This window comes from Brienomyrus brachyistius, chromosome 6 (genome assembly GCF_023856365.1).
Source record: "Brienomyrus brachyistius isolate T26 chromosome 6, BBRACH_0.4, whole genome shotgun sequence".
In the NCBI taxonomy this organism is placed as follows: domain Eukaryota; kingdom Metazoa; phylum Chordata; class Actinopteri; order Osteoglossiformes; family Mormyridae; genus Brienomyrus; species Brienomyrus brachyistius.
This window is the reverse complement of record NC_064538.1, coordinates 3,151,618-3,165,462: the sequence shown is the minus strand read 5'-3', so window position 1 is coordinate 3,165,462 and position 13,845 is coordinate 3,151,618. Positions and strand designations below refer to the sequence as shown.

Genomic DNA, 13,845 nt, shown 5'->3' with positions numbered 1-13,845 from the left:
CTGAGCTGTGGGATTTGCTTGGTCGGGTGTGGGGTGTGTGGGGGGGGGGGATTATTACATGGCACTAGCAGCTGTATGGGACAGAGGCCCAGAGACAGGAAGTGACTCGACCCCCCTTGTGGGAGTTCAGCCCACCCCAACTCAACCCCCACAGCTCCCAGCTCTGCGGGCCATTGTTCCGGCCCTCGATGAACAGATGCACCACGGCGCTCCAGGGTCATCCCCAAGCAGGACAGAGTCCGACTCACAGCGACTCTCACTCTGGGTCCCGTAGGCCTGCCTCATAATGTTTTTCTTGTAGTAACTAAAGAGCAACGTGTAAAGCAATGTTTCACACATTAGGGATATCCTGTTTCCCCTATTCAATCAGTATATCCACTACGGTTTTCATTTTTTGCTAATGTTTTTTTTTCTGATTACATGTCATCTCTTTAATGACTGGCTGATGAATCAATCTCATCATGTGATGCTCTGTTTGCCTTCCCTTTGTGTGGGCCTCACCTAAACTGCAGGCATCCACAGTGATAGAAAATGACGAAGGTGGCACTGCAGGACTGTACCAATCGCTGAAGTTTGTGAAAGGCGTAGGGACTGGGTTCCAGCAACGGCAACTCTGTCGAAAGTGGAGAATGATTATGGGAATTTGTTGAAGGTCTGCTGACGTCTTTCTTAACACACGTACAGTATGTTGGTGTTAGAAGTGCTTGACTGTGGTTATTATTGCTGAAGTGAATGTTAAAAATCAATGGTAATTCTTTTATTTTGATTGTACCAGCTGAGTTGTGTGAATCTGGCCCTTTGGTGTGAAATGTGCACAGTCTGGTCCCCCCACAACACCCCTGCCCCCCCCAGGCCAGCTGGTGCTGTCCGCCTGCCGGCTTCCCTCTGCCTCTCCGGCCAATGTCTGCCGCCCGTTTGACTTTATTAGGCAGTTCCTGTGTACACTGACAACAGGACAACTCCAGAGCAGAGTGGGGGGAGAGGGGGGGCTGGGGGAGGTCGCAAAGTAAGGTTCACGGCTCAGTTTCTTTCATCATGGGAGCGATCTGGGCTTTGATCAACCCACACAGCCCCCACCCCCCCCCCCCCCACCCTCGTCCCATCTCCCCAATTTCAGATTATGCATACAGTGAATGTGTATGAGTGAGCCTCAGTACAATCTCAAAGCTCCTGTTAAGGGCCAGGTGCATCTGACACGTAATTCTGAGCCCCCCCCCACACACACACACACAGGTTTGTAATTATATCTTTGTGGGGACTCTATGGGGAAAACTCTAATCCCAACATGACGACCTTAACCGCTACCCAGCCCTAATATTGACCATAAGTAACCAAACAAAATACAACACTTTTGGCATTTTTAGTTTTTTCATTGCATTCATGAATCTTTGTGGGGGATTGTAATTGTCCCTATAATGTCGAAGGTTTTTCTCACATTGTGGAGGACATTTGGTCCCCACAATGTAATATAAACACAATCCACACACGCATGCGCACACGCCATCGGCTACTACAGTAGGAAGCATTAGGAAAATGTGCTTGAAATTATAAAAGGACATTAAATTTCTAAAGGAACGGTCATTAGAACCCAGGTCCGGGAAGGGGGGGGTTCTCCAAAAAGGCAGCACAAAGACATTTTGTCCACCCTGCATACCTCTGGCTTTAGCTTATTTAGCACTTGATATGCTGTTCCCACCGCGGTTTGGTCTCCTCCGGCGCATGCTACGGCGGCTGCCTGTTTAGTCTCCGTGAAGCACACAACACGCTCGTCCTAACACCTTCCGCTGCTCCCATTTAATAAGAAACATATTAGATTGACTTCGATATAGCGCCTTTTCCAGGATATAAGAATATAACCTGTTACACCCCATTATGACAGTATATCTGATGTTCGCTGGTAGTGTCTTTAGAGGTGCTGCGTCTTCACGTGCAGAAGCGTGCACGAAAAGACTACAGGTGTAAATTTCTAGTCGTACATAATAATGCAAACATTTACAGTTCAATCTGTTTGCATATAAAAAAAACCCGAGGGAAGCCTCGTGCATTTTCAAAAGTCGGCTTGTAACTGTCAATTAATTTAACCTAATTCCTGGTTGTAATTGTAATTTAATTGCACGGTAATTAAAGTATTGGTAATTCCAGCGATTGTATGTAAATAACCGATACCGATACCATCGAACGTTCGGTCTCCGAACAAAGAAATTCAGTATTAAGGTCATGCAAATCTCAGAGCAATTTACAACTTTTCATTGTTGCAGATACATCTGACATTCTCTCGCAATGACAAATGACGGTGGCGAGTTGGCACCGCAACTCGGTGATGGTGCGGCTTACTTCAGCTTGTCTTTTCTAATGACGGGTTCCGAGTGGTCATTCGTACGATTCGGCAAAAAGAAACGCAAAAGAAAAAATATGAAGTATGAAAATGTTGGCAAAATACGTTTATGTACGTGATCACTTAATTTGAAGAGACTAGACGTAAAACTACAAGATTCTTCAGCAGGATACATTCAGCGTCAGGCTGCGAATTATAATAGTGGCAAGGGATGCAACTGGTGCTTTCGTTTTCTATGTGCTTTCTTTCATCAGAGAAAAAATATGTCAAAGACGTATTGAAATCTGTAAGTTATATATTTTACACCGTACACACCGACATGAGCACCGAACTGTATTATGCAGAGAACGTGCGTATTTCGTGCAAGATTGCAGAACAGTAAAATGTCTGCTAGCAGCGCGTGGTGTCTTTAAAAGAAAGGGCGGAGCAACAGTCTGGCAGCGAGGCATATAAACAGTGTCAGATACGAATGTCTCTATGCGAACGTGTTCTCAGAGGAACAGGGCTGGGTTGCAGTTACAATAGACTACTGTACACCCTAAACATTCGTTTGACAGAAGTGACTGGTCTTCTTGAGGTTTGCCCTCGAAAACTCAAGGAAGCTTACGAAAGCATGCAGTAAACACTGTGAAGCTGCCTACTGGAAATACAGAAAAATTCTAAGGTGAGTGCTTAAATGATTTGTTTTGCATTAGGAGAAAAATATTGCCTCTATCCGTACGCGCAACTAGCTGCAAAGACGCAATAATTTGTATAGTCATTTACGAAGATGTACCGATTTTACTTAAAGAATTCTGTCTTCAATGAGCAAACAGCAATTAAAAGAAACTATATATATATATATATATATATATATATATATATATATATATATATATATATATATACACACACACACACACACACACACACACGCACACATACATACACACACACACACACACAAACACACATATACGCGCGCATGGGTTGAGCATTGGGGGGCTGAGGTCTCCATCTATTGAATGGTGTCCTGGGGGCTGATTTTAATTGTTGTAGTTACAACCCGCTACCTCCCATATTACCCCCATAATTTGCACCCATGTATATATTTATGCGTCTGCGTCTGTACAGTCCTGGTATGTCTTTGGAATTATTCATGACTGAGTATTCATCACGATTACTCATTCATTCAGCTGTTTTAAGGAAAAAACACACGAAAATATTTGTCCTCGTTGCATCAGTCGGCTGCTCGTGGAACTGCACGAGGTTTTATAGGACGTATTTCGCACCTGAGTCACCTACTCTGGCCAGTCGCGTGCTGGGCCAGAGGGGAGCGCGCGATGATGCGCTTGCAGCACAGGTTTTGCGGGTATAGTTGCTTAGAAACCTGTGCGGGGTGTGAGAGGCAGGGTGTGTATTTTTCTTCCTCCTTTTTCCACGTCTGCCTATTTTTAAAGGACTATTTAGAGAGCTTTCATAACCTTGGGGCATTTGATATATGCATACAGCATAACTAAAATGACATGAAGTTGTATGACTGATAATTTTGGAGGTAAGCTCTATCCCAATACCTAATAAAGTAATAAGTATCGGCTGCACGTTTAATTGATACAAAACGAAATAATGTGTTTCCATTTGCAAGTTACGTACATTTAAATTAAGTGGATAGATGGCATATTTAAAAAATGATCCTTTAAAATGCTTTGCTATCATGCAGACAGAAAGAAAACCGTAACTGACTTGGAAAACATTCATGTCCACAAGTACTGAAAGTTTACCAATCAAAATAAATCCAGAATGCAAACTTATACATTTCTCCATACCCAAGCGGGTAGGGAAAATGGATGGATGGCTGGACGGATGTTTTTAGCACCTCACTCATTTAATTAATTAGGAGATTTATAACCGTAGTGGGGCGCAATGCAGCAGCTCGTTCCTGGCCCTACGCTGCTCCTGTATGTACATGGTGGTCTTGGGAAAATGCTGTGAAGAACGCTGATCTGAGAGGAGGATCGCAGTTTGCACCTGTTATGAGGAGAAAGCACATACCACTGGTGTTTGAATGGTTTATTGTCCGCTCGGGTGTAGATTCAAGGGGGAATACAGCCATCGGTGTAAACAGGGGTATTTTACATGTATGATGAGATGGTGTTGAAGTCTCCCCCCTTCCCATCGACACCTAATATCCGCATACTCGGGGTTCAGTTGCAGTCCAAATCGGTCTGGCACGGGCCACCTGATCGCCTTCCAGACTATCGCACGAAGGAACCTTCGAGCATGGCTGCTTTCCCTGTATCCCTGGTCAGTGCTTTCCCAGTAACCAATAACCACACCATTACTGCCTGGGGGGGGGGCATCATGGCGAATTTTGTTTCTGATCTCACAGGAGAGTACTCTGGAGATTGAGAAATGTAAAGGCTTTAAAAATCGCCTCAAAGAGCATTTCATACTTGGAAGACGTTCTGTTCATCCACATGGAGTTATTTGCAGAAGAATTATGTGTTGTTGGTTTCTTTCATTGTCATTTAGGTCTAATGGGGAACATGTTATTGCTGATGGAAAGGTGATATTATGGGCTGTACATTATTTACTTGTTAATTAATGGGGTATCACTTTAGTATCAAGAATATGTAGTGAACGTTTTAGATAAATACGTGGTCATTTACGTGCTGGCGGTATTTAACCCACAGATCATAAACTACACGAAGGAATAATATTTGTCGGGTAGTGGAACGTTAAGGACTCAACTTAAATTCACTGTCAGAAAACAAAATAAATATGCCCAACCGAGCTTTACTGACTTTCTGAGCATTATTGTAGTCCCAGTGTGTTTTTTCAGCTAGTACTAAAAAAAGGGAAGCATATGACAGCACATCGATATTCTGTGACAGAAGAGCCAAATATGGGAACGGTACCCAAAACAAACACACTCAAGATTATGAGAAGCTTATGTTTTTCAATGTACATCGCGTTAATTATTTCCGGACGACTGAAGGCCTATTAGAATCTTAACTCCACCTGCTATTAAATGGGGGTAAATTTAGTTCGCGAGTGACTGATTCGAGCTTTGGAAACATCGTAAAGGCCTAAGTAAATGTCGGTAATTATAGATCACTTCCTTTCAACCACCACTGGCCATCTGGTGGTTTATAATGATGGAATTAATCCGTTGGTTAAATAAATGTTGTTATTTATATGGTTGAGTGAGGAGTGGATCTGACCAGACTTCTTGGGTAACCTGAGACACTGTTTACAAAATGGGGGAAATGTTTTTTTGTGTTGCAACACAGTGAGCTGTTTTGACTGCATGAAAAGTCAGGTCTGTTGTTCCTCTGGGGACATTCTGTCCTGCTGCCAGTCTTATTAAAGGGCGCCGGTTGCATGCTTGTCTTTCAACTGACTTACATGGATTGTCCATGCAGACAATCCATCCATCCGTTTTCTAAACTCGCTTGTGCTAAGCAGAACCAAGGATTGAACCAGTCGGGATCTTTAAGCTTCTCCTTATCCCATCGCTTTCTTTAAAGCTTCCTCGCTGGGGCGTGTGTCTCATTACATGTCAAGCGACTGTATACAATTTGTCTTCGCGCACAACATGCATTATTTATTTATTTTTTTTGCAGGACGCCTTTTCCCCAGAGATCGCCTGGGTGTGAGTGTGTCTTAGTGCTGTCAAACCGAAAGTTTGTCATTCCATGGCGAGGGAGCCGTGGAGAATGTCAGACAATCGGCCCGTTGTGCGGCCAGGAAGGGGCTTCTGTGGCCGATGGCCGCGGCGCTGTAATTACTGCAGAGGCAGGCTGGGGGGGGGCACCCCCCGATGACTCTGTGGGCCGTGTAAGCGGCGAGTTTCAAATGACGAGGGGAAAAAGCGGGCGCTGTTGCATAAAGGAGGGATTTTAACCACCACGTACTGCATCCGCTCCCCTCGGTCAACATCAGCGACTTGGCTCACGCCTCCCCGTCTTTCTGTAGGCATGCCGGCCGCCAGCCGCTAAGTTCGCCCCGTGATCCCGGGCTTGGATGAGACCCCAGAACAACCGGACAATGTCCGCCGCCAGCCTGGGCGCCCCGGGGATACGCCTGCCGCTGAGGAGCGCCTTCGCGCACGGCAGCCGCTGTCACGGCGCGGACGTCGCCGGGTCCTGCTGGGAACAGCAGCACCACCTCAACAAGTGGGTGGGCGGTTAAAACTTTTTTTTAAAATGGCTTTTGCGTAAATTGTTGTTGAAATGAGAAGCAGGAGGCGTTTACTGGATATTTTACTAGTAGCCGTCTGTAAATGTAACAGGGCAACTTACAGGATGCTTCTTAAAAACCAAATTAGCGAAAGTTTTCAGTTGCTCTACTTGTCCTATCATAATAAAATTTTAAAAGAGGTAAACACAAAGGTGATAAACATGCACATGTTACTTGCATATAACTAAAGTATCAATTATTACTAATATTATAACTATTAGACACATGTTTAACATAAACCTAGGCGAAATTTAAGACCTTTACCCCTAAATGAACATTGCATCATTTCTTTAGAGAAGTATATCTGCATTGTACTGATATGTGGGCTGTGATGGTGCTTTATGCTCAGTCGAATCGGAGATTATCCGTATCGCTCCATCACGCCGCTGTTCTCGTCGCAGCTTTTGCTTCGAGCTGGATGCGGTTCCAGCGGAGTGCAGGCTGAAACCGCAGCAACGGGTCCCCGTGTCTGACGCCTTCGACGGTGAGTACAGCTACCGCGCATGTTACCGGCAAGCCGGGCATCCTGCTGAGTATAAATATATGGTGACAATAAAGGTCAGCCTTTAGTTTAGCGGGAGTTTTCCATCCGACTGCCCTCATTCGCTATAGGCTACATTAATTCATTGTTCCGTAATAATGGGACTGACATAGCAGACTAGCTGAAATGATGTATTTCGTGTAATGTAACGGGTAAGCGGCGGGCTTCTGACACGCAGTTTATTAGAGGCGTAAAATTGTCTTGTTCTGGGTGGGAGTTTTGAAAAGGGTTGTGGGACAGTCGTCAGGGGCAGTGACCACTCAGCCCATTCCTGCAGGCATGTAGACAAGAAGTAAGGTTACAGGTTTGACCCCCGCCCCCAAAATTTGTCTGGGTGCAGGCCTGCTATCCAAGTTCTTTTTGTGAATGTTTAAAAAGTATAGGGTTTTGGCAGATAAAAGGCAACATTTTGGTTTAGATCAAAGGTGCACGCCGATTAGCTTGTTTAAAACAGCTGTGGGTTTGAAGAAATACCCTTCACCCAGTTAAACTGGTAAGAAAATGACATCTAGTGTAACTGGTTTGGCTTGCCTTGAGATCAGACCCATGTCTTCAAACTGCACAACGTGTCCATAACCCACACCGGAGCCAAACAAACTAACAAATGTAGAGGGACGAAGCTGCAGGTTTGACAACCAGACATAACAGCCAACGGTACATTTGTGACTCTCACAAACGCTTTTTCCCCACAAGATCTCTGGTTCAGCATCAGATAGCTTTAAACAACCAGTTACTACAAGGAACACTCTGAAAAGGTGTACATATATAAACTATTCAAGCTACTTATATACAAAACAACGAAAGTGGTATTAAGATTACCTTAGTATTGTTAAAATTATTGATACACGCTTGCATTAATTAGAGGTTATACTACAATGCATCATAAATAAAAGCGCAGTAATCAGTATTTTTAAAAAAAGTTTTTTGCTACGTTTGGAAAATTATGTTGGTTTTGTACGTCAGCAGTATTAGGCTTGCAACAGTTCCGCGGTCGGTCGAGCACAGTCAGGACAGCGTAAATCCATGTTTACGACACAGACAATGTTATTGCAGATATTTATCGTTACTGCAGCCACGGATACCTTGTCATTTTTTAATGCGCTACGTGGGAAGACAGACGGTGGTTTGACAGTCGCGCTCTTTTATGAATATAACCTTGAGAGCATCCCGCTAGCTCAGCGGAGGACCTCTCACGTTTGCGACTTAGCCGAGCTCACAGATTGTCGTGAATTATAATAATAATAAAATAATAATAATAATAATAATAAATGCACAGGGGTGGCGATGCGCGAGATGTTCCGCGTCCTCGTAACAGCTGCCAACATTGACCTAATCTAACAAGGAAGCTTCAGCCAGAGATAAGCTTAGGCTCATTTGTAGGAACCGTGCTGGAAAAGATTATTGTGGTGCTGTCGTACTTAAGTAAGGTCATGGGAATTTACACGCTTAAAATGACTCCCCCAATAATAATACCACAAGTTTATGTTGTGGCTGTTTGGGATGTTTTTGCTGGAAGTGTTTTTGTCTGGATGTGTATTGCCCCGGAACAAAAGCAAAAAAAAAAAAAAGTTAAATACGCGGGAGCTGCCTACTGAGGAAGAGTTTAATAAAATATAGAAATGTAATCAATAAATTGTGAATTTTCAAGAGAAAGCTAATTGTGAGAGTTGTGCCATCTAACCGGCGTTTGGTGTGATGTATCCCTGCAGGACAGTCGGCTCTCCCCTGCTCACCGCAGAGCCCTGGTGCCCAACGTCTCCCCCCCAAGAAGTTCCGGCCGTCCCTGCTCATCCTGACCCCCAGCCCCGAGCTCTCCTCCCTCAGCTCCCCCGAAGGTGACCAGGTGGTTCCTTCCTTCCAGCGGTTGTCTGTGTACGAGCACGCCCCTCCTCTGACGTCGGGCCGCGGTACTAAGCCCCTTCCGCCGCTTCCCGGCCCGGTGGACCTCTCCTCGGACGAGGCCATGGATAACGAGGTGGAGTTCTTCACCAGCACGGACGAGAGCCAGCGGCTGGTGCCAGAGTCGTGCGCCAAGCCCGTGGGCTTCCGATACGGTGCCCTGAGCCGGCGCAGTTTCAGGGGCTGCGGGCAGATCAACTACGCCTACTATGACGGGCCAAGCGGAGACGGCGTCCCGGAGGAGGAGGTGCCATCATCTCCTCAAGCATCGCCTCCCGTTACCAGGCAACCGGCCACCCGCGAGGTGCCCAGGCAGCACGAGCGCCCCCAGCGGAGGCTGCGACGGTCCCATTCGGGTCCTGTGGGCTCCCTGAACAAACCCGCCGGCCTGCGTCTCTCCTCCACAAACCCAAGCACCCGCGCCCAAGACAAACCAGAGGTGCCCCCGCGGATCCCCATCCCGCCGCGACCATCCAAGGGCGCCGACCTCCGCCGCTGGTCGGCCGAGGTGCCTTTTGGGGGCTGCAGTGACGAGGACAAGCCCCCCAAAGTGCCGCCAAGGGATCCGCGATCCTGCAGCAGTCCTCGGACTCCCAGCCCCAAGAGTCTCCCCATATACATCAACGGTGTAATGCCCGCCACCCAAAGCTTTGCCCCCAACCCCAAGTACGTGAGCCGGGCCCTACAGAGGCAGCACAGCCTGGGCTCGCAGACTCCCCACTCCCCCTGCATCCTACCCATCATGGAGAACGGCAAGAAGGCCAGCACCACCCACTACTTCCTCCTCCCCAAGCGCCCTGTCTACTTAGACGGGGACAAGATCGACAAGTTCTTTAAGGAGACGGACAGCGAGAGCGACAGCCCTTCGAGCCTAGACTGGGATTGCGAGGCTCGACAGAAAGCACATATACACTTGGTATAGCCTTAGACAGCCGGGGGGGGGAGTGAAAAAGTCAAAGAATACGAACGACAAACGGTGCCTGAGGACCTAAACGTATAAAATACTCACAGCTGCTCTCTTTCTCGCACCATTAAGGATCTCAGTGTCTAACTATGTTATTTTATTTTATTAGAGACTAAATGTGGTATTAAAAAGAAACTTTCCACACAGCTACTTAGTTTTTTACCCTTTCTGTTGGTTTACTCAGTGGGCTATTTTGATCTAAAAGTCAAACACAAGTGACAGATGTAGTATATGAGTTTGTTTGTTGCTCCGGCATCTCACCCGTGGCCAGTGAAATGGACCGGAAACGGCTTTGGCTGTTCTGTTCTTATCATGACTGTTTTCTTTTTGGTATAGAAGCTGTTTTTTGTTTTGAGGTGCCACTGATATGGTGGAGTCACAGCTCGAGCTGGACTTGTAGCTGATGTTTGGTACGTTGCACTTCGCAGAACAAGGCGTGGATAGTATTTCTTCAAGGTGCTTTGTCAGCTCAGACTCGCCATGTACGAGGTACTTCAGCAAGCATGGCTGCCATGCAGGCAGCACACAGAGGGTGGCCTCTCCAAAGCACACTTGTCACTGTAACCTAATAGCATAGGCGGTGATGTTAAATAATTCTCCAATGAAGGATAAATCCCCTAATCCCTTAAGACAGTGTTTCCCAACCAGGGTCTTCGGGGACTCCCCCCCCCCCCCCCCCCCCCCAGATGCTACACATTTTTGCTCCCTCCCAGCTCCCAGGGAAGGAGCAAAAACGTGGACTGTCTGGCAGGGAGCAAAAACGTGGACTGTCTGGCAGGGAGCAAAAACATGGGCTGTCTGGCAGGGAGCAAAAACGTGGACTGTCTGGCAGGGAGCAAAAACATGGGCTGTCTGGCAGGGAGCAAAAACATGGGCTGTCTGGCAGGGAGCAAAAACATGGACTGTCTGGCGGTCACTGAGAACCGGATTGAGAAGCACCGTCTTAAGTGTCTCGTGATGTGAAAAATCAAGCGCGTATTGCAGGTTTGCTAGCCTTTTTTTCTGTTCATCAGCTTCACATTAAGGTTACTGTACATGTATGTTTCACCTGGTGAATGTATAGCGTGCGTTGGACGAATGCCGTGCGGGAGCTGGGGAGGGAGCGTTTTCCCGTGTTTCTGTGATGACAGCTTGACCTAAGCATATTTGTGCCTGAATGTGCACTTGTGTTGTGTGTGTATGTGTGTGGGGGGGTAAGTGGATTTTGTGTTGCTCAGCCTGGGGGATGCTGCTGTCCGTGTAACCCCTGCCAGCTGCACTGTGGATGTTTGTTTCAAAGGCAGATGTTCTGTCACTGAGGAGTTCTGAACCATGCAATAGCAGAGAATCTGTCAGACCTCTATTAAAGAACATGAAGGATTTTTTTTTTCAATTCCTGCCTCTGCTGTTTTATTTTAATTATGCACAATAATATTCTGAATGTGAATGTATTATAATACTTTTCTAGAATATATATATTTTCAGTAAATTGTTAGCAGATGGTGAATTTGTTAAATACTTCTGTCAAATATTAAAGTAACTTTTCCTTTACTTACAGATGTATGTTACAGTGCTACTTTTCACAGATTTACGCAGTGCATTCGATAAAATTTTAAATGGATTTACACTTTTTAAAATTCAACATTTAATCCGATGGAATATCTTCGCTTTCAATGGAAAAACCATTAGTCACCTATCAAAGCTTCTTAACATGAAAGTAACGGCCAAAGCCACTTTCAAATCCAGTTGTAGTTACACATATTTTCTTCATTCATCCAACTGTCCCTTCATCCAGTTTTAACGATTACTTTAGTAGTCCAGGCCACACTGCTGGATGTAGTTTGCAAGAGAAGCCAATCCAATGTTCAAATACAGTTACAAATAAGTTCACCCTAAACAGCTGCCTGACTTAATGAAGCAGGTGACTCAGTTCCTGCAGAAACAGGTTGTTCTGGACGATGTACGACACGGCACGTAGTGTAGCGCACTGGGTTTGGGATCCCTTCCATCACACAGGCTTGGCTGCGGCCGGTAGTACCAGTTCAATAATGACAGCAGAGGGTGTGGTCCCACGAATTCTAGATGATGGTACACCGGAAACTGGATGTAATTGGGAAGGAAACAAAATACATGAAAATTACGGTAAATAAATTGACACGTAACATTCGATAAACACAAAGGTTGCGTTTGCCTGGAATTTGTGAAAATAGAAAAAGGATACGAAGTTAGATTTGGCTGAAAGCAATAGAGACTGGAGGAGGTGCATCCATTCTGAGATCCCTCTCATTCTTTTTGCCTCTGCACGAAAACCAATACTACTGAGTCAAGAGCATGTCAGTGCTTCTTGGACCAATCCTGTAAATCTCCATTTTTCTCAGTGTTAGATTACCCACATGCCTGTTCCGCCTTAACATTCATAATCCGGCCCTGGGATTGGCTCTCGCGTCCGTCTGACATGGTGCGTTCTGCCAGGAGTGGCTAACGAACGGCATGATTGTCACATACTTAGAAGGTTAGAAATGGGAGAGATTACATCAGTACTTCCTTTGAGAGGGATGGACGGATATTACTGACCTTTTGTTTTGTCGAGCACACCTTGAAACGTCTTAAGCAAGAACACCCAGGCCTGCCCTACTTTCTGATTCATTGTGTGTCCTGACAAATGACAGCCGTCAGTACAATTTTTAAATGGTTAAATGTAACTCCTCCTGTTGTATCTGAGATACACTATTTTGCTTTTTATTTGTTTGATTGTCAGGTCCATGGAAACATTTACAAACAAGCCTTGCTATTGACTTTAATAATGCCTGCATCATCTTACACAGCTGGTTAGGTTAATGTTTACATGCTAACTATGTTAAAAATGTGATATCGTCAATGCTTCTTGGTGTACGTCAAAATCTTAAAAACACCAAATAAATGCACTGTTAAATCCAAGATTAACTGGTGTTATCTGCTGTTGTAAAAACACATACACTATTACGATATGCTGTGATGTGTCAAACTCCCATGTGCGATACTCTGTAATGTATTAAACGAACAAATAAACGAGTTAATTTATGCAGTACATGTTTCTTGCGTCTTCAAAAAATCCTCACCTGCATAACATCTGTCGATTTCAATTTTCGAGTTATATCCTGATTAGACACCACTGTTGGGTTAATCGTTTGTTTATTGTTATATAGCTGTGAGAATCCAAGCTCAGTAATGTTCTCAGAATCTGAGGGATGCTGGCACATCCATGAATACCCATTCATCTTACTAATGTGGTTATTTTGTGCTAATATTATATAGTCAGATCGCACAATCCTTTTCCAAATTTTGACAAAATAAGAGCAGATTTCTTGTTTCATACTAGATCAGATTGTGAGATATATCAAGAGCACAGTGTCTGGAAATTCGGGGCCAATATATAATTTTATGTATTTAGGGACCTCTGTTAAGTGCCTCTACTGCGCCCCTGTATCAAAGTATACAAGGTCCTCACGAGTTAGAAAGCTTTGAAAACCTGCGGCGGAGCTTTATTTTTAAAGTCTGTTGGCGCCATCTGGTGGCAATGAGCTGAGAAGGACGTAGAACCTCAACGTCTGTTTGAGTCTAAGCACAAACAGGCAGCAGCCATAGAAAGTAACAGTAATATTAATGTCTTTAAAATACATTTAAATAAACGTAAAAAAAATATATATATGGTCGTAAGGAGCACCTCATTTCTGCGGCACAACATGTTATTAAGTAAAGAGATTTTGTTTCTGTTTGTTAACGTTACCTACTCCGACTAAACCGAGTTTATGTGCCTGCTTTCCATAGGCAAAACGTAATCGTTGATTTGTCTTAGGCTATTATGGGTAAAGTTAGCAACAATTCTTTGTTCATTTTAAGATATTGTAAATCAAAGGCGCATCGATT

General features: G+C 45.0%; 1 protein-coding gene across 9 annotated transcripts in view; it reads left to right on the top strand.

Annotated features, from left to right (window-relative positions):
- The window catches only part of LOC125744976 (ERBB receptor feedback inhibitor 1), a 37,125-nt gene extending 25,793 nt beyond the window's left edge, over positions 1-11,332 (top strand). For 8 of the 9 annotated variants that reach the window (XM_049017334.1, XM_049017332.1, XM_049017336.1 and 5 more), the window contains 3 exons: positions 6,293-6,492; positions 6,958-7,040; positions 8,807-11,332. In XM_049017334.1, the coding sequence (XP_048873291.1) occupies positions 6,341-6,492; positions 6,958-7,040; positions 8,807-9,918 (1,347 nt within the window). In that variant the 5' untranslated portion in view covers positions 6,293-6,340 and the 3' untranslated portion in view covers positions 9,919-11,332. Of the gene's footprint in view, positions 1-1,215; positions 3,000-6,292; positions 6,493-6,957; positions 7,041-8,806 lie in introns of those variants that run through there. The other variant, XM_049017330.1, reaches the window with a different exon arrangement.
- The last annotated feature ends 2,513 nt before the right edge of the window (positions 11,333-13,845 follow it).